At 41.4% G+C, this 17,964-nt stretch overlaps 1 protein-coding gene across 3 annotated transcripts in view; it reads left to right on the forward strand.

Moving 5' to 3' along the window:
* DNAI1 (dynein axonemal intermediate chain 1) overlaps positions 1-17,964 on the forward strand; it is a 142,408-nt gene that overhangs the window by 1,204 nt on the left and 123,240 nt on the right. For all 3 annotated transcript variants that reach the window (XM_027670460.1, XM_027670461.1, XM_027670459.1), the window contains exons 2-7: positions 11,312-11,374; positions 13,220-13,312; positions 14,215-14,295; positions 16,188-16,314; positions 16,679-16,758; positions 17,520-17,711. In XM_027670460.1, the coding sequence (XP_027526261.1) occupies positions 11,312-11,374; positions 13,220-13,312; positions 14,215-14,295; positions 16,188-16,314; positions 16,679-16,758; positions 17,520-17,711 (636 nt within the window). The remainder of the gene's footprint in view (positions 1-11,311; positions 11,375-13,219; positions 13,313-14,214; positions 14,296-16,187; positions 16,315-16,678; positions 16,759-17,519; positions 17,712-17,964) is intronic.

Here is a 17,964-nt window from a genome sequence, read left to right on the forward strand (position 1 = left end):
GAGGGGCAGGATCACCTCCCTGGACCTGCTGGCCACACTCCTCCTGATGTACTCCAGGATCCCATTTGCCTTCCTGGCCCCCAGAACACACGACTGGCTCATGGTCAACTTGTCAACCATTAAGACTCCCAAGTCCTTCTCTGCAGAGCTGAGAGGTTGAACTGAGAGCTGAGGTTGCCCCACTGAGCTGTAACCCGCAGGGGTGGGTGCAGCAGCAGGGTCAGCACAGCCCCCCTTGGCCCTTCTGACTGCCTGGCTGCATCAGGTTGTGTCACTCTGTCCCTTCTCTGGGGTGTGGTGTCACCTGTGGTGTCACCCTGTAAGTCCTCTGGCATTTCACAGCTATTCAGGCAAACCAGCACATCCCAAAGCTGCAGCACCTCCCCACTCTGTCTCCATGCTGTTCAACCCTGTCCTCAGTTGCCACTGTCAGGCCGTTTCATCACATTTCCAGCATATGATACCTCTTCCAAGGCAAGTTTTAATACACTCAAGGTGTCTCCACCTGCTAGAGAATCTCTCGGGGACACTGAGCAGACAGGATGAAATCCCTTTCTTTACAAAATTTAAAAAAATTCTTTCAGTTGTACCCAGCTGTAAGTTTTGCCACTTCTCTTCTGTTTTACTATTTGGTCTTTGCTCTGTTCAGACGATGAAGTGGAATCATCTGCTGCTCTTCCTGGCCCTAACTCTATGGTGCTGTGAGGTCTGTGTCTGTGAGACGTCACTGGATTCCTTTGGGCTCTGCGTGGACATGTCTGCATGCATCCCCTCACAGGATGAAGGGATCAGTCAGATTGATTCCTGGATCTGATCCACTCCTGGACTATCAAAGTGTTTGATTTAAAAGCAGATGATGGCCGGCTGATAAAACCCTTTTGTTGTCATGTTTAGGCTCACTCCTACGTATTTGATCCTTGGGGTGGGAGGAAGAAGGTTGGCATAGGTGTCCCAGAAGTGACTGAGAACAAGGAACCTACTTCCTCTGTCCAGAACACATGACAGAAAGCAATAACTGATCAAGGGAAGTGGAAGAAGAAAAAAAGAGGGATCAGTGTGACTGTCCAGAGCTGTGGGGTGGTACCTGAGCTCTCTGGGCAATCCTGCAGGATCTGTGAGGAGCTCTTTCAGTGAGGGAGAAACAACCCTTGCTGCTTATCTGATCCCCTCCTACCCTTTGCAGTCAGCAAGAGAGAGAGTATCACTGTGACATTCCTGATCTCCTACTAAGCACCAGTAATTAATGAGATACAAAGGGCTTTATAAAATTTACAAAGGGCACAAACTCAAAACCAAAACCCACATCCAGTCCTAGATAATTAAGATGTTTACAGTAAAATTATAAAATCCAGTAATAATGATGCAAACTAAACCTGGGATGAAATGCTTGCTCTGAATTTCAGTTTCTTTTATTTTCAGAATTTTCACATAAATATTTTCAATCATTTGCAGTTGCCATTATCTCAGATGCTCTGAAACGAAGAAGCTTTGATTCACATGTTATTTGAAAAAAAATAATGTGCTGCAAAGGCACTAATTTTATTTTAAAGCTCTCAAAACATCATAAACTGCTTAAACTCTTAGTATATTTGGCTTCTTCCATAACTTCCGTTACAACAAATTAAAAGGCATTAATTATAACTTGTTCTGTATTGCCTTTCCCATATTTGCCATGAGGTTGTTAAATCTGATTGATGTTTCATGGCCTTTTATTTACTAGAATATTCTTGCAGTGGAAGAATTGTGTGGTTGACTAGCTGGCTCTGGAATCCAGAGGCTTTTGCCTCATTTTCCCTGACTCAAAATACAGACCTCATCTCAGTGGCTTTGTGATTCTGAGGACTGAATACCTTTGCACTACTCACTGTCCAGTCAGGGCCTGATGTTTGATATTTACTGGGCCATAATTACTGTAAAATTAATTGGTGAGTCAAGGTCCACATTCCAGTTCTTGACAAGAATTTTACTGTAGTTTATGCTCTTTTCACCTGTCCCTGTGCTCTTCATTCCTCTGTTTCTTATATATTGCTTTATTCTGCTCTGCCTCTTAGGTCTGTCACTGCTGACTACTTTACCTTTGAAAATTTTGTTCCTGTGATTTTTCTCAAAGCTGAGATACTTACCTGTACACTTCCAGGTCCTTCCCTTTTACCACATGTCACTTCCAGCTCCTCCTCTGCTTTCATGACTCCATGTTCTTCAAGAGCTTTGTGATCAATTCTTCTTTTTTTCTTCTTCTTCTCTCTTATGTAGTGGTTGCCGGCTTTTCTTCTCTGCCTGTCTTGCATCTGCCTTCTCCTGTGACACCAGTTTCTTTCTTTATTTCACTCTTTTTTTTCTTTATCCAGGTGACCTCTACCTCCAGTTCAGTGTCCAGCCACCTGATGGGTGAAAATATGTCAAAGTCAGGTTGACCATCAGAATTAAAGTCTGTGACCTCCCAGATGAACTGCTTGACTCAATCTAACCTTAATTATAAACATCTTTAGGATTTTGTATGTTTGTGTACATTAATAACAAATGTGTTTCAATGCTCAAAGTCTTAAAATAATTTTGTATGTCTGGATCTTTGTGTTCCCCATACAGCCTTGGAAATAACAATACTTATGTACGTTCTGTGCTTCAACAACACCCTTCCTTTCACATCTGAAATGTGCTGTGCACAATTGAGCTCAACAGCATTTTGTGAGGATGTAGAATTATGGAAGGGCATAAGCCAACTTTCCTGCATCAGTCTGAAGGGAATGGATGAATGAGATTCTCAGCTCCCCTGAAGAATGAAACCTTGAGTATGGCAAACAGGACAGTCAGAAGTGGGGTGTTTTTAAAAAACACTGACCTGTGTGGCAGAAAGTTTTGGTAGGGCAGGGTATCAGTCCCATATGTGGTGCTGGGTGGTGAGAGAAAGCGGCCAAGAATTTTAAGATTGCTTCTTTGAACATGTTTGCCAGGTGTGCTGCTGGAAGTGTTTGTTCCAGATTTCCATGCCTTTGCTATTTGGTGTGTGGCTCAAGGAAAAGCCTTGAGTAGGCAGTGGAGAGCAGCTGGTGCTACTGTGTGTGTGCCTCTGTGGCTGAACCCGCCCCAGGGAGAAGCAGGATTTGGTTATGGTTTTCATTTACAATGTACCAAAACCAGACTATCTGGTCTTATCACTTTAGGGTCAACCCCACTGTCAGAAGCAGGTCACTTAAGCAGTGTAAAGAAAGCACCTGAATTTGGACAGCGAGGCATTTCTTGTTACACTTGTGGTCTTGCACCCACTGACAGGTAAACAGCATCTTTGCTGTTCAGTAAGTTAGAAAAGAGAAGCAAAGAGACCCCCTCCCCAAACATGCCACAATCAGAGGTAGTTTACTTTTTTTTTCTTTTCCTTTATTTTTTTCCCCAGAAAAGGCTTTTTAAGGTGCTTACTGGTTCTTAAACCTGCATTAAACTACCCATGGAATATAAAATAAACACTCTATTTAGTGTCTCTCAGAAAGTACTATAAAATGTATTGGCAAATAGCTCTTAAATTGGCATCCCTAGTGTGTGCAAATGGATGTCTGCTACAGGGCAGGATGGAAGGCACTATTTTTCCTTTGACTTTGTTTTCATCTGTGCTTCTCTGCTCCTTTTTGCCAACTGGTGGTTTACTATGGAGTTTGCTAATATTCAAAACAAGAATAAAAAGCTAGCAGGAAGCTTATTAAATGGTTTTGCAGAAATGTCAAGCTTAGCTCTTATAATGTCTCTACCTCTTGCTTTTAGAACCCTGCAAGCAGCTGTGTGCTTCTCTTCTTTTTTTTTTCCTCCAGATTACTTGTTAACATCTGTGCTGTGCTGCAGAGGAAGTGGGAATGACAATGTCTCTGCTCAGGAAGATGAAGTAAACTTAGCATGAGCATTCTGTGATTGTGTTTTGGTGACAGCTAGCATGAGGAACAGAAAGGCTGCAGAAATGTCTCTTTAAATGATCTGTAAAAATTATCGTGTGGGTTTGTAATTGCCCTGATGAGTGTTTCATTAATATGTAATCGATTTTCAGCCCTTGGAAATTTTTCTTAATATGAACTGACACTTCAGCTTGGCAGAGTGACCAACCTGCATCATCCCTGCCTCTGAGTTTTCTGGCATTTTAGTCTGGATCTGCAAATCCAGATCTACTCGTCCAAACGTATGCTTTAAACGTAGGGAGAAAAATTCACATTTCTCGAGGAGATACTGGGTTGTGGTGTCTGGCTCTTCACCATACAGTGAACCCTTGCAAGATCTAGTCTGGAAGGGGCAGTTTAATCTGACAGAATGGGAGAAGGATGTACCAACCAGCAAAGGCTATACTGGGGACTTTTATCCTGGATGGCAGGACACCACATGTGGTAACATCATTCCATCTCCTACTTGGTTAGTCAGGCACGCTTTGGATCTGAATGTGAGGGATGGATGGATTGTTTCTTGAGGAATTTCTGCAGTCACTAGTTCAAGATTCAACCTGGTTCTTAAATGAACACTTTGCTCTTGAGAGTAAATCTCTGCTTCCTAGGTTGCCAAGACAATTTATTTACCACCAGCACTGCCACTGCCAAGTCAGAGGTTTTCTGCAGCACAGGATGAAATAACTCAAAAGTAGGGCTGCAGAAAATAGCTGTACAAAAGGAAACAGATGTGATTGTTCCAGGACTTGGAAAAAACTTCAGAGCTTTTATCTTCACCCAGGAAGGCAGGTACTGATAGTCCTGTCTGTCTTGTATAAATTCAGTTAATGAGTCTCAGATCAGCAATTAGTGGCTGTCACATCACCAACAAAAAGAAAGAGCAATAATCACTGTAGATGAAGCAAGAAGAGCAAGACTCAGATGTATGGTTATGATTTTTTATTTTCCTCACCGCAGTACAGTCCGGAAGCATGTTACTAGGGTGTTGAGTTCAAAACTTCCAGGGGACATTGCGTCTCTTTGGTGCTTGCCTTCCTCTTACATGCTTTAGGGAAGATAGGTCTTATGAAATGCCAGCCTAGTAGTGCTTGCTTTTTTTTTTTTTTCATTTATGGCAATGCTGTTTGGAAAATAGCCAGTAGTCTCTCCTTATTTTAGTTTTCATGTTTTATAACTAAAAAAAAAATTATATATGTTGGCGAAGCATTCTACCTAAAAATACAATTAGATATGCTTGTTGAATATCTCAGCAACAGGAAAACCTCCTGTTGAAAGACTTGAGTTTGCAGCTATTTGTACCTCTTGGTAGCTTGTCTGATTTACAGGGAGCTGTGCAAGGGAAAAGAATATTTAATGGCATTTAAAGCATCACTTTTCATCTGTTTCCTCTCTTAATTTGTATTATCCTGTCAGATTACTGTATGTTTGTGGTAACCAGTAGCCAATTTGTCTTGTAGTGTAGTAGATGTCTGTCCCAAGGAAGAATTCCTGGGTGCTGCAATCATAAATATACTCTGGAAAAAAGGTCCAGAAAGGAACAGTCACTTGAGTTTTCTATATCCTTCATTTGAGTACTGTGACTGTTATGAGCTTCTTATGTCTTTTCACTGTTGGAACTCTAGTAATCTGTCATCAGCATAAAAGATGATTAGCATCCATACATTCTGATTCTGGCATTTTCCACTGTAGCAGTGGAGCACCTCCCAGAGTCGCCAGGGTTATGATAGTGACCTGGAGGTGAGAAATTTCTTTCAACTCCTTGATGCCTGCTGCTGATTCCTCAGTTCCTTAGCAACAATGTCTCTTTTTTTCCCTAATATATATTCCTCATGATTATTCACATTCCTGTTTTGTTAATTAATATTATGTTTAAAGCCAGGCATGGCAGCACCGTTTATTAGGAAGATTTAGGAAGACACTTGGGTGGGGTTTTTTTGTTTTGTTTTGTTGTTGTTGTTGTTGTTGTTGTTTTGTGGGTTTTTTTGGTCACAAGACCATCTTTATCTAGAATTTGCTAGAATGTAACTGTTTGGATTGAAATGTTCTTTGTGGGCTGTGTGACTTAGGCTAACAGTTATGAAAAAACCAACACCACTCTAGATGTTGAACAACAGAAACTAATATACTGGTGGTTACTTAACCTGTGAGAATTGACGTAAGCCAGGGAACCTACGGAAAACCAGGTGTGTCATTGTGGAATTAAGCTGTGTATTATAACGGCTGTGCCCATGGATGAATTAAATGTTGCCCCAGCAACCTTAATTCTCACATTTTCTAACTTCCGAATGCTTCTCTTTGAGATGCTAATATTAGTCTGTTAGCTTTTTTTCTGTAGCTAATGTAACAAAAATAATGTGCTTGAATTTTAGAGATGGGTATGAAGGCCAGTCATTGTCGCAAACCTCTTGCCTAGTGAATCATGATGTTGATTCACAGTTATAGTTTATTTTTTGTTTGTATTACGGACGTGTTTGTGACCTCTTCCCTATTGTACAAATATTGTGTGGTATGTCTGAAGTAGCTGTCAGAGCAAAAAGATTACACCTCTAATAATAGTTTATGGGTAACACATTGATCCAGTAAAAAGAACAATGAGGAAGCAATAACAATCATTCTGAGCCCTGGTGGCAGGACAAAAACTACGTGGGTGCTATTGAAAACTGTTTACAGCTCATGTGGCAGAGAAGGAGTTTAAGGCTAGTTATGAAAAAGGACAGTGTGCTGGCTTTCAAAAGATTTACAGGGAGCAGGAGCTTGCAAAAGAAATAGCAAATACACCCCCCCCCCAAAAAAAAAGGATGTCAGGGCTGCCTTTTTCAGCAAATGACATGGCAGTATTACCTGTGCTATTATCTGAATTAGGAGTCAGTGTAAAAGATTTTGTTTTCTTGACTGCCCCATGTTTGCTTACCAACTTGCCTCTTGTAATAGTTTTAAACAGATCTCATTTTGATGAGTTTCACCTACTGCTAATACCACCAAAATACGTGGATCTCAACTAATTTTTTTCATGTTTGTGTCACCTTTCAGCTGGGTTCCAAAAGTCTGAGGTACTTTGGGAGGAACCTTCTGCAGCATAGGCAGTGGTGGCAGGAATGATGCTTGCATCACAAAGGATGTCTTCTGTTTTTTATGCTGACTTCTGTAGAGTTACAGTCTTTATCTTTACCTTCACTGGCAGGAGTTCAGAATATCCAAAAAAATAAGATGCTCAACTTTTTTTACTGTTGAAGTACACACACCTCTGTGCTGCGAGGGATGTTTTATCTGGGCAGGAGACCAGAGCTTTACTGAAGAACCCCAGAATAAGCTAAGAACCAACACCTTCCTAGACTCTGCTCCACCTCCCCAACAATGCTCACCTGCTCCAGGCATGGCTGTCCTATCTTTGTGGGGCACACATGAAAGAAAGCCCAGGGCCCACACTGGTCATTGTGTGCTGGCTCCCATCTCTTCATCCAGGTTTAGCGCACGTTTAGAGTAGGCTAACTGTGTCCATACTGTGCAGCATTTCACCGAGGATCTGCTTGTTGACAAGGTGGTTTTAAAGCGTAACTGTTCAGGTTGGAGAGGTAGTTGGAGTTTCTTTAGTTCAAAATACCTGAAATACCAAGTGTAATTTTATAACTGTTCTGCCAGTCAAGTGTTTGCTCCTTGCTCTAGGGAACTACTTCTCTTAGTTCCAGGGAGACCCAAAGCAACCTGCCACAGTCAGCAAGTAGAGGCTTTGTAGAAAAGTAGGAATGAGGCCAATGGAGAAGGGTGGTAAGTCCTACTGACTGATGAAGTGAGACCTCTCCCTTGAGCACCCTCTCCCAGTCATACACAACTGGATGTGGTACTCTCAGCTATCCTTTGATAAAGGTTAAAAACATGCATAGGGTCAAAGTTAAGACTTCCAGAGCCTGGTTCTGTTTTTTGTAATAGTCTGTAAACTTTGTTACACTCAAAATCTTGTTTATGGGCAAAGAGAAGGCACATCTTATATATATAAAACTAAAAATTTCATGTCAGTGTGACTGAAATCTTAGTCTAAACATTACTATAGGTCCAGATGTACTCATTACAGAAAATAAGAAGTACTTCTGTGCAAAAAAAAAAAAAAATTGATAATGAGAATGCAGTTAAAGCTGTTACATGCAGGTTTCTCAGTTTCTACATGTTTTCTGGTAGTTTGATCCCCCTTCTTCTGGTCCTTTGTATTCTAAGGTTGATGGTTTTGTTTTGCTGGTGGCAGTGGTGTTGGTGGGCATATTATAGCAAGTTGTCAGCATCTGGGTCCTTCACTGGGTAGGATAAAATGTCATGATGATGGCTTCTTCTTCACTCACTTGGAGTTTCCTTTATGTTAGCTAATATATTTTCATATGTTTCCCTTTCTTCATTGATCTGGTATTCCACATTGCACCTGATGTTACTGAATATGATGTTTTTTAAGCATTCTAGATACTATTTTTTTGTTTTCTTTGCTACCCCTAAACCCAGTTTTGTTCAGTCCCCCTGTCTACAGATCTGCATTTCTCTAACTGGCCAGTGGTGAGATGCTTATTACAGCAGTGGGATCTCTAATGTCAAGTATGTGCCCCATCTCTTAACATTCCCTCCCTGTATTCCTCTGTGTCATATCCTAGGTCTCATCAGGGTCCCCCTGTCATACCAGACCTGTTCTTCCTGAAAAGGGAAGAAGAGGGGCAGGCACTGATCTCTTCTCTGTCGTGACCAGTGACAGGACCTGAGGGAATGACCTGAAGTTGTGTCAGGGCAGGTTTAGGTTGGATATTAGAAAAAGGTTCTTCACCCAGAGGGTGGTTGGGCACTGGAACAGGCTCCTCTGGGAAGTGGTCACAGCACCAAGCCTGACAGAGTTCAAGAAGCGTTTGGATGATACTCTCAGGCACATGGTGTGACTCTTGGGGATGGTCCTGTGCAGGGCAAAGGGTTGGACTTAATGATCCTTGTGAGTCCCTTCCATCTCAGCATAATCTGTGATTCTGTGATTATATATCATTAAGTTACAGTCATAAAATCCGATAGTACTGTACAAAGACAAAGGAAATAGAGCCAATTAGCCCTAAGTGCCTGGTTGATGAGAAAAATTGTTCATGCTCTACCCTACAAACCCTTTATGGTGTGGGAAGCAGGTCAGGGTTTGTGCTGCTTCCTTCAAGTGCACTTGTAACTGTAGCTTTTCTTTGGTGTCACTTTTGGATTTTAATACAGTTGCAGATATTTATTCACAGGTGGCTCCTTGGATTATGTTAATTGAAATCTGTTCAACTGCCAAAACCAATTACCTTCAGCTTTCCTTGTCAATGCCTTTGCTGCTGGATAGATGCTTTTATAAACTCATTTACAGAGGCTAATACTGAGAAGGCTTTGTTTCATGTTTAAAATTAAGAGTTTGATTTTGATTTGGATCTGAATGAAATTCTGCTCTGCAAATCTGTTTAAGTCACACCTAATTCACATGGGGCACGGTCCTTGTCACATAGGATGCTCTGTTGCCCATTGCCAAACAGTCACATAGGAGAGACAGGACAGCTGCATGATCCAGTGGTCTCAGTAGTGGTTGTGACATGGAGCTCTTAGACTCTCTGCTCCACTACGAACCCTCTGTGGGACTGTAAAGGAAATGTTATATCTTTATTTTCTCCACCTGTGTCATAACAATTTGTATTTCAAAATGAGGCACATTTTTTAAGCATAGAAATGTGCGTAGTCTGAGCATAGTCTGCTCATTTTTCATTGCTTTTAGTATGTATCTGCTCGAATGAAAATAATCCCTGATGCCTTGTTGGTAACAGCAGTTTTATGTTTCTTAGCTTGTACAAAGAGAAATAACACTAAGAGACACAGCTTCACGTCTTTGCTGCAGTTTGTTCTCCTCTGAAAATATTTCTTTTCTGAATTATTGTTGTCAGATTCTTAGCAAGTAGCAGGGCTTGAGAAACAACGTTTGGGGATACTGGGTCAAAGTCATTATGGCTGCTTAATTGTTTAATCCATAGGAAGTAGGTGGTGGAAGTGAATATTCAATTTCATAATGAAGGAGAATCATGAGGGGAGTGTAGAAATCTCTGTAGAGACTCGTGCTCCTGAAAGTGTTCATGAGACACATGGGAAAGAGGATGAAGAATAGATATTATGATAAAGCTGGGCTTTCCAGAAGAAGAACTAGGAAAACCAGGTGAGAGCAGCAAGTGACAGACTTAAAAAAGCAAGCAGCTGTTCTTTTCAGTACCATGTTGTTGTACCAGGGGAGTCCTTGCTGTGGAATTGTGAGTGCTAAAAATGTGCATGGATTCCAAAATGACTGAATAAATTTGTGGGGAAAAAGGTTCACTGATATGAAGTAAAAGGGGTAGCATTTCAGTTCAAGTCCCTGTGGCAAGCTGAGAGGCCATTCTGGAGAGAATAGATATCTGCTTTTAATCCTGTTGGTGAGAGATCCTTGGCTAGGTGGACCTTTGATCTGAGCTGAAAGGCACACTCTAATGTTCTTCTGAAGAAAATCAATCAGCCCATGGGAGCTTACTCTCCCACCCCTTCATTTTTCTTCCCTTTCCTCTAGTATCCCCTTCTTTCCTGTCACAAAGTCAAACACTTTCTTCTGAGTTACTCCTCTGCTTTTCTCATCCATACCACCAAATGTTGAGATCCATCCTGAAACTGTTCTTGCCAAGGTTTCTAATATTATCTCCTTTGTTTGATATATCATCTCTCTCTCTCTCTCTTTGCCTTCTGGATTCTTGGTCCTGTCTGTCCCTCGGCATCTCCTGAAAAGGATCCTCTTCATTTCCTCTCCCACTTTCTGTTAAATTTTCACATAGCTTTTGCTGGTGCCCTTCTGTTATTCCTTAAACTCTGGGCAGTCTCCTTCTATAGGCTCCCTGTAAACAGCTATATAATTGTTTTCCTTAAAGTCTGTCGTAACAGATTTTCTGTGCTTTGGTGCATGCAGGAAGGTTGGCAGTGGTTAATTTCCCAGCTGTCCACCAGTGTTTTCCATGTTTTTTGAGCACTCATGGCTTTGTGGATGTGGTTGTGCTGCCTCCAGGCTCACTGAGCCATGCAAGCACTTGGGGCAAGAGCAGCCTTTTAGTGTGTTTGAGCAAGGCACTAGAACTCCATGTGTGGGACATTTGGGTGTATCACAGACAGGCAGTAACTAGGATAGAGCCTGACATTTATTCATGCTGATAAACTGCTGTCTCGTGTTATGAAAATGACTGTCTGTCATTCAGATAATTTATAGACAGAATGCTGGTATATTCAGCCTTTAAAACATACCATTGGAGCAAACATTAATAACCACGTCAAACTTTTATTCTGCTTTGGTTAAATTAAGAAAAAAGGTGCTTTGAAAGTTTACATTGGATATATTCTCACTTCAGGGCGCAAGTGGACCTTCAAAAGGAAAGGCATCAAAGGCTGGTAAAGCTGGATCTAAAAAACGGGTAAGATCCACGAGTCTTAAAAAATGTTTTTTCCTTCTTTAGCTTGAGGTGCCAGATAGATTCAGTCTCAACAATGGCTTTTTTTATGGAATTGGTAAAATACCAATTGACTTAGCAGTAAGGGGTTGCTCTGGGTTTCCACTGAGCAGAAAATTACACTAGCAAGTTAGAATGAAAATGTTGGCTAAAACAAAGGCACAATGCAAGGAAAATGCAATATGAAAATATTAAAGCAAAATGCTTGGGGTGTAAATTCCAAAATATAAACTGACTCAGACAGTGAGAAAACTGCCTGCTCAGTTTAGAAAATTCAAAATACAGTCCATATTCGCTTAACATAGCAATACAAGCATTAGAGAAGATAGCATTAACTTTTTTGACTGAAAGCCTCATAATAATGTCTTTACTGTTGGGCAAATAAATGCTTAGAATACCCTGATTTAATCTACCTTCCTCTTATTTAGCTCCATTGTCATGGATGGGAGAGAGAGTCTACATGCCTTTAAACAAGCATATTGATAAACAACTTTTCACTTTCTTGGGACAAATCTCAGTCTTGCTAAATGTTCCTCTTTTGACCCTTTACAAATGAGAAGTAATTTACTTTTAAATGAAAATCATATATAAAAATGTTAAGCCCACAATACTTTTTATCTGATTCCCTAGGGAAAACAGCCACTAAACTAACTGGCATCAAATTGTGTATGATGAATGTCCTACAAGCAGGTGTTCATGTGGGGAGCATTAAATCACAAACAACTATTCTGGCATAATTGTCTGTTTTGTATCAGAGCGCCTGACCTTCCCTACAGCTTGCTCATTTCAGCTCCCTTGGGGAAAAAGAATAAGTCTGCAGCCTGTTACTTCCCCTGGATGCCTGGCATATAAAAAATTCTCTGTTACTTTCAGCCACTGCACATTTGTCAGAGCATTGTGCTTTTTACTGTTGTGGTGCTTTGCAGATAGCAAAGCTTTGCTGGGTCCGGTTTCTGTACCTGCAACCAGGCTGCACTTATGCCTTGGACTCACCCACAGCTCTGTATGGCCAGAAAGTTTAGCCTTATGGCTATAACGTTGAGGCCTGAGAGAACTGTATTTAAAAGAATGATTGATTTATTTTAAATCAACTCATTACATGTTTTGAGTGGAGGGAGAAATTTTGCCTGGAGCAGTTAACCACTTTAATCAGCAACTTTGTGTTCTGACAGTTTTTCTGTAAGGATAGTTAATTGAAATTCATTCCTGCAGTGATTCATTTTTCCTTTAATGGTATCATATCATGACATCAACCCAAGGCTAGCCCAGGGAGGTCAGCAGTCTCTTTTGGGAGAATGCAAATCCATTGGCCTTTACAAGAAATTCGTTAACATTCCTCCGGGAGCCACATCCCTGCAGCTTTGTATTTTGAACTTTTTTCTAAGAATAGCTTATAGAATAACACATCAGGAGTAATTGCAGGTCCTTGACTTGTGCTTTTGAGACCCACTAAGTATGGGTCTTTTGGGTATTATATGGTCAAAAGAAACAGAATTGCCAACTTTTAAACTGAGGTTGAAGTGGAATTACTTGAGTTTTGTCACTGTTGTTACTCCAGTTTTATTACAGGGCAGAACCTATCTTTAGAAAACAGCTCTTCCAACTCACTGAACTCTTGCTGTCAAGTGTAGCCATTCAAAAAACTTCAAATTTTGTCCTGCTATTTGGGTTTTTCTGCTCTGCTCAAAATGGGGATGGGTGGGGGAATGTTGTTTTTATCTCCTTGCTCCATGTCTGAAGAAGTGCTGCTTTGGGAGGAAGAGAAACAATCACAGTCTTGTACTAATGAGCTTTTCTTTCCTGTGCAAGGATGAAGATGCCTCCACTGAAGCAGGAGATGCTCTTGGAGACTTGGCAAGGGCTCTTGTCAAATCCCCAGATCAACTGGAGCTGACTGAAGCTGTGAGTAAAGCAATACCTGTATCGACATAAGATGTGTACAAAGCTCCATAAGCTGAAGCCTACCTATTGGTTTTGGAGGAAATCCTGCAAGAGTAAAATTCCAATACTTGCTGAAGTACAGTGTCTGCAGCACAAACTGAAATGGTTTTCAGCAGGAAAACAGAGAGCATGTACTTTGAAACACAGTTCTGGGCTTAAGACTGTGTAACTGCCTAGAGCTGATCCAAAAGGGGAATGGAGCTGGGGCATCACTCAGTTAAGAAGGATCCCAGAGCCAACCCTGAGCTTTTCAGATGCCTCTGTGCAATACAGGGAACTGTCCTAAAATTTTACTGCCATTTCTTCCCAGCTGGGTTCAGTAGGATTGCAGTCAGTCACCCTTCCAGCTGCAGTTGTTTCTCTCTTCCCACTGCCTTTTAAAAATCTAGCATTGCTCCCTGTCCTCCAAGTAGCTCTCATAGGGAAGTTTTATGCATTTCCTCCAACTCAGGTAGTAAAAACAGTTACCAGCAGTACTGTTTTTTGTTCACAGTGGTCAATCCTGAAAGCACTGCCACTGAGCTTACTGTTTATTTTTGGACAGTGTAAGCTTGAAGACACAACTTGTCTGTTTTGCTCCATAGAATGCAGCTAGCATTTTTTAAGTGCTACCATATCTTAGATAAGAATTACCACCAAGAAAGCCAATTGAAAGACAATGTAGAAAGTGGGATGACTGTTCTGAGTTCCACTCTGAGCCAGACTGGCCCCAAACATTTTTCTTGTGGAGGCATCAGCTGCACATGGAGTATCTACAGTGAACTGAACATCATAGAACTAAGCATAAACATGGTGATTTTTGTTGCTGCTTGTTGTATTAATAGTGAATTTTATTTACAATACCATTTTTTTCCATTCCAAAGGAATTAAAACAGGAAATTACACGCACCTTGACAGCTGATAATCCCCAAGCTCCGCAAAATATTGTCAGATTCAGCTTTAAAGTAAGTGTGGCATGACCTGTAAAACTGAAATGAGATTTTTTGCAATTAATTGGTTTTGTGTTTTCCTTTGATATATAACCAGGTAAATTTTCTGTTAATACAGCTTCATCTTTTTATGTATTTGCTGCCAATGGTTCCCAGAGGGTTTTTGCAGAGGGTAAAAACCTAAAAGCATTGATGCATTTATTTAGAAGTAGGATATTGCAATTACAGAACAAGAACTGGCAGTGGATGTAATTAATGCAGCTAATCTCAGGTGGTAACTTTTCCCATTCTGTGGTGGTTAGAGGACAAAAAGCAATTCTTTTCTCAGTCTAAAGGACAGTTATGCCTCAGTATCCACACATAAAGATTCAGTTGTTTGAATTATAAGAGAGCTCAGAAATGTGTTTTGTGAATTCACTGACAATCTTTATTCATGATGAGTAGGAGTGAGCAGGGGAGGGTGCATCAGTTGGCCAGAAAACATCCAAGAGTCACACCTTCACAGCTGTGTGTGCAGGGCATATGCTGCATTACCTTGGAGCAGCCTTCTCTTGTGTGTACAGCCAGCAGCTGCAGAGAAGCTGCATGGGAAGAGTGGAATGATGGCTTTGCATGGCAAGAGCGGAATGATGGCTTTGCCTCCCACTCCTCACTTGTAAGGGTTGCATGCCCTCAAAGAAAGGGCACAGGGACAGGAACAGCTCCGCCAACTCTAGCATTGGATTATCCCAAATTTAAGGCAGGTGCCGTGATTTAATCCCGGCTGGCCCCACACAGCCACTCACTCACTCTGCCCTGGTGGGATCGGGGAGAGAATCAGAGGAGTAAAAGTGAGAAAACTTGTGGGTTGAGATAAAGACAGTTTAATAGGGAAAGCAAAAGCTGTGCAAAGCAAAACAAGGAATTAATCCACCACTTCCGTGGGCAGGCAGCTGTTCAGCAATCCCCAGGAAAACAGGGCTCTGTGTCTCTTAATGGTTACTTGGGAAGACAAACATCATCATTCCAAATGTCCCCCCTTCCTTCAGCTTCCCCCAGCTTTATATGCTGAGCATGACACCATAAGATATGCAATATCTCTGTGGTCAGTTGGGGTCGACTGTCCCATCTGTGTCCCCTCCCAACCTCTCGTGCCCCTCCAGCCTCCTCACTGCTGGGGTGTTGAACAGAAAAGGTCTTGACTCTGTGTAAGCACTGCTCAGCAATACCTAAAACATCCCTGTGTTATCAACACTGTTTCCAGCACAAATCCAAATCACTGCCCAGTAGTAGCTACTGTGAAGAAAATTATCCCTGGCAAAACTAGCACCTAAGGGAACAGACAATCAGGTAAAATATTCCTGGGTCTGTCTCATTTCTGTGCTACTGTGCTTGTTTGACCAACCATTGCATGAATTCACAAAAGAAAGGAAATCAGTCTTGTGGAAGCAAATAAGGTCACTTTCTCTTCTATTCGGAGCTGATGTTTTCCATATTTATGGTATATAGTCAGGTGATCAATGATCCATATCTTCAAATCCTCCACGATGACAGAAGTGGGCTTGGTGCTATGCTGTGATTGGTGCAGTAAACAGTGTTTTTAAGAAGAAACTATTAAAGCATCTGTGGTCTGTGATGTCTTCTGATTGCTTTCCGGTGCAGCTCAAAATCTAAATTATACAGATTGAGATGTTCTTTACTCTTACTCTGAAGATGGTGAGGCACTGCAACAGGTTGCCCAGAGAAATTGTGGATTTCTCAACCCTGGGAGTGTTCAAAGCCAGGTTGGGTGGGGCTTTGAGCAACTTGGTCTAACGGAAGGTGTCCCTGCCCATGGCAGGGAGGTAGGAACTGATGATCTTTAAGATCCCTTCCAACCTAAACCATTCTATGATTCTGTGGTTTTGTTGGGTTTTTCCTTTTTGTAGGAACGAGAATACAAGCTAGTAGACTACCTGGATCAAACAGCCATTCACTTCTCTTTGAATGGAAACCTGATACCCAAAGATTCAGATGAAGGCAGGCGACAGAGTATCAGATCAAACATTGAAGCAGGTAGGTTTGTTTTCTGAAATCACAATAATTTTCAGATAGGCATTGGTTCCACTTACTCAACATGATGGAATGATCATGCTTCATTACCACTGAGTTAAACAGCTCCTAGTTTGGCTTGCATCGTTGCTGGGAATCAAAATCAGAAGTACTGCAGTTTCATTCCAGTAATAACATTGTCACCTTTTGTGGCTCTGAGCAAACAATCACCCTCCAAATTGGGAATTTGTTACTGTGTTGTCAAATGAGACAGCATTAGGAAAGGATGCATCTGTATATTAACGCTTCAGAAGACAGAGAATCTGCAGAATATGGTAGAATATGTCCTATTATTCTGGGCTTATTCACTTATCCTTTCTGTCATCAGAAAAGTCTCCTGTTGAGACTCCTGCTGAAACATCTGAACAGGCAGAGATTAAAGATGAAGAACAGACAGGAGATACTGAGGTAATTCTCCGCAGTCAGCTGAGAGATGTCCATTTTATTTTTAGTGTTAGATTTGAAACTGTGTTATTATAAAATGGGTTTGCTGAGAAGGTTCTGTGATTGATTCTTTTATATCTGAGATGTCTCTGCAGTAGGTGAGAACCTGCAGAAAACAACTGGAGTCCTGCTGCCATTTTTCAGTTGCAGAAGCTGTGCTGGGGGATCACATCAGATCTGTCTTTATCCAGAGGTTATATCAAGATGGAACGTAATTTGATGGGATCTGGAATCTTCCTGACAATACGTCCATTGGTGAAAAACGAAATGTGTAGGATTGGAAGCAGCAGGCGTAACTAAATTAAATGAAGAGTGGCCTGATTTAAAGACAGTTGGCTGATAGGAAAGGAGTAGCCTTTGAGAAGTTTGTTTTTATCTACACAGTGTCAGACCCTGGAATCAAATTCAGACTAGTTTTAGGTGAAGCTCACTGTCTAGCAAAGAAAGGAAAACACAAGGTAGTTGGACTCCAATGGAATCTTCTGGCCCCTGAGTCCATTTTACCAAAGGCAGTTGTGCTATATTATCTCTTTCATGGTTTTGTTTTCAAGAAACTTCAGTTCCTGGATTTCTATATTCCCATTTAGATATCATTTCAGAATCTCCTCACTCTGATTGCTGGAAGTTTCCTAATTTACATCTTAAATATTGAATCCAGCAGTCTGAGAAGAAGGAAAGTGGTTCTGTTTCTTTCAAGGTGGAGTCATTGCTGTGTTTTCTTGCAGGCTGCAGGAGAGGGAGAGGGAGGTGAAGAAGAGGGAGCAGCTGAGGAAGAAGCTGAGGCAGCTGAGGCAGCAGAGGCAGCCGAGGCAGCAGAGCCAGAAGAGCCTCCTCCTCCAAAAGCACCGGAAAAGAAGCTTCCAAACCAGTTCAACTTCATTGAGAGAGCTTCAACAACGCCCTTCAACCCTCTGCGGGTATGCTGCCGTTCCTTCAGTGACTTGGAAGATCTTTGCTTTGGGAGGGCATGTGTTTGTGTCATATCCTGTGATCTCTGTAGATACTATTAGAAAAAAAAGTGCAGTGTTTTATTGTTGTAAAACTTTTGGGAAGGGGAAAATGGTGACAGAAAATGTCTTGCCTCATGGACTCTTGGACAGCCTACACCAAAACATTTCGGTGCTGCTGTAAATCCTTAAGCCTCTACTTGGATATAGTATTTTTCATGTT

The sequence above is a fragment of the Neopelma chrysocephalum genome, unplaced genomic scaffold (assembly GCF_003984885.1).
Source record: "Neopelma chrysocephalum unplaced genomic scaffold, ASM398488v2 Primary Assembly neopelma1_96845, whole genome shotgun sequence".
Taxonomy (NCBI): Eukaryota; Metazoa; Chordata; class Aves; order Passeriformes; family Pipridae; genus Neopelma; species Neopelma chrysocephalum.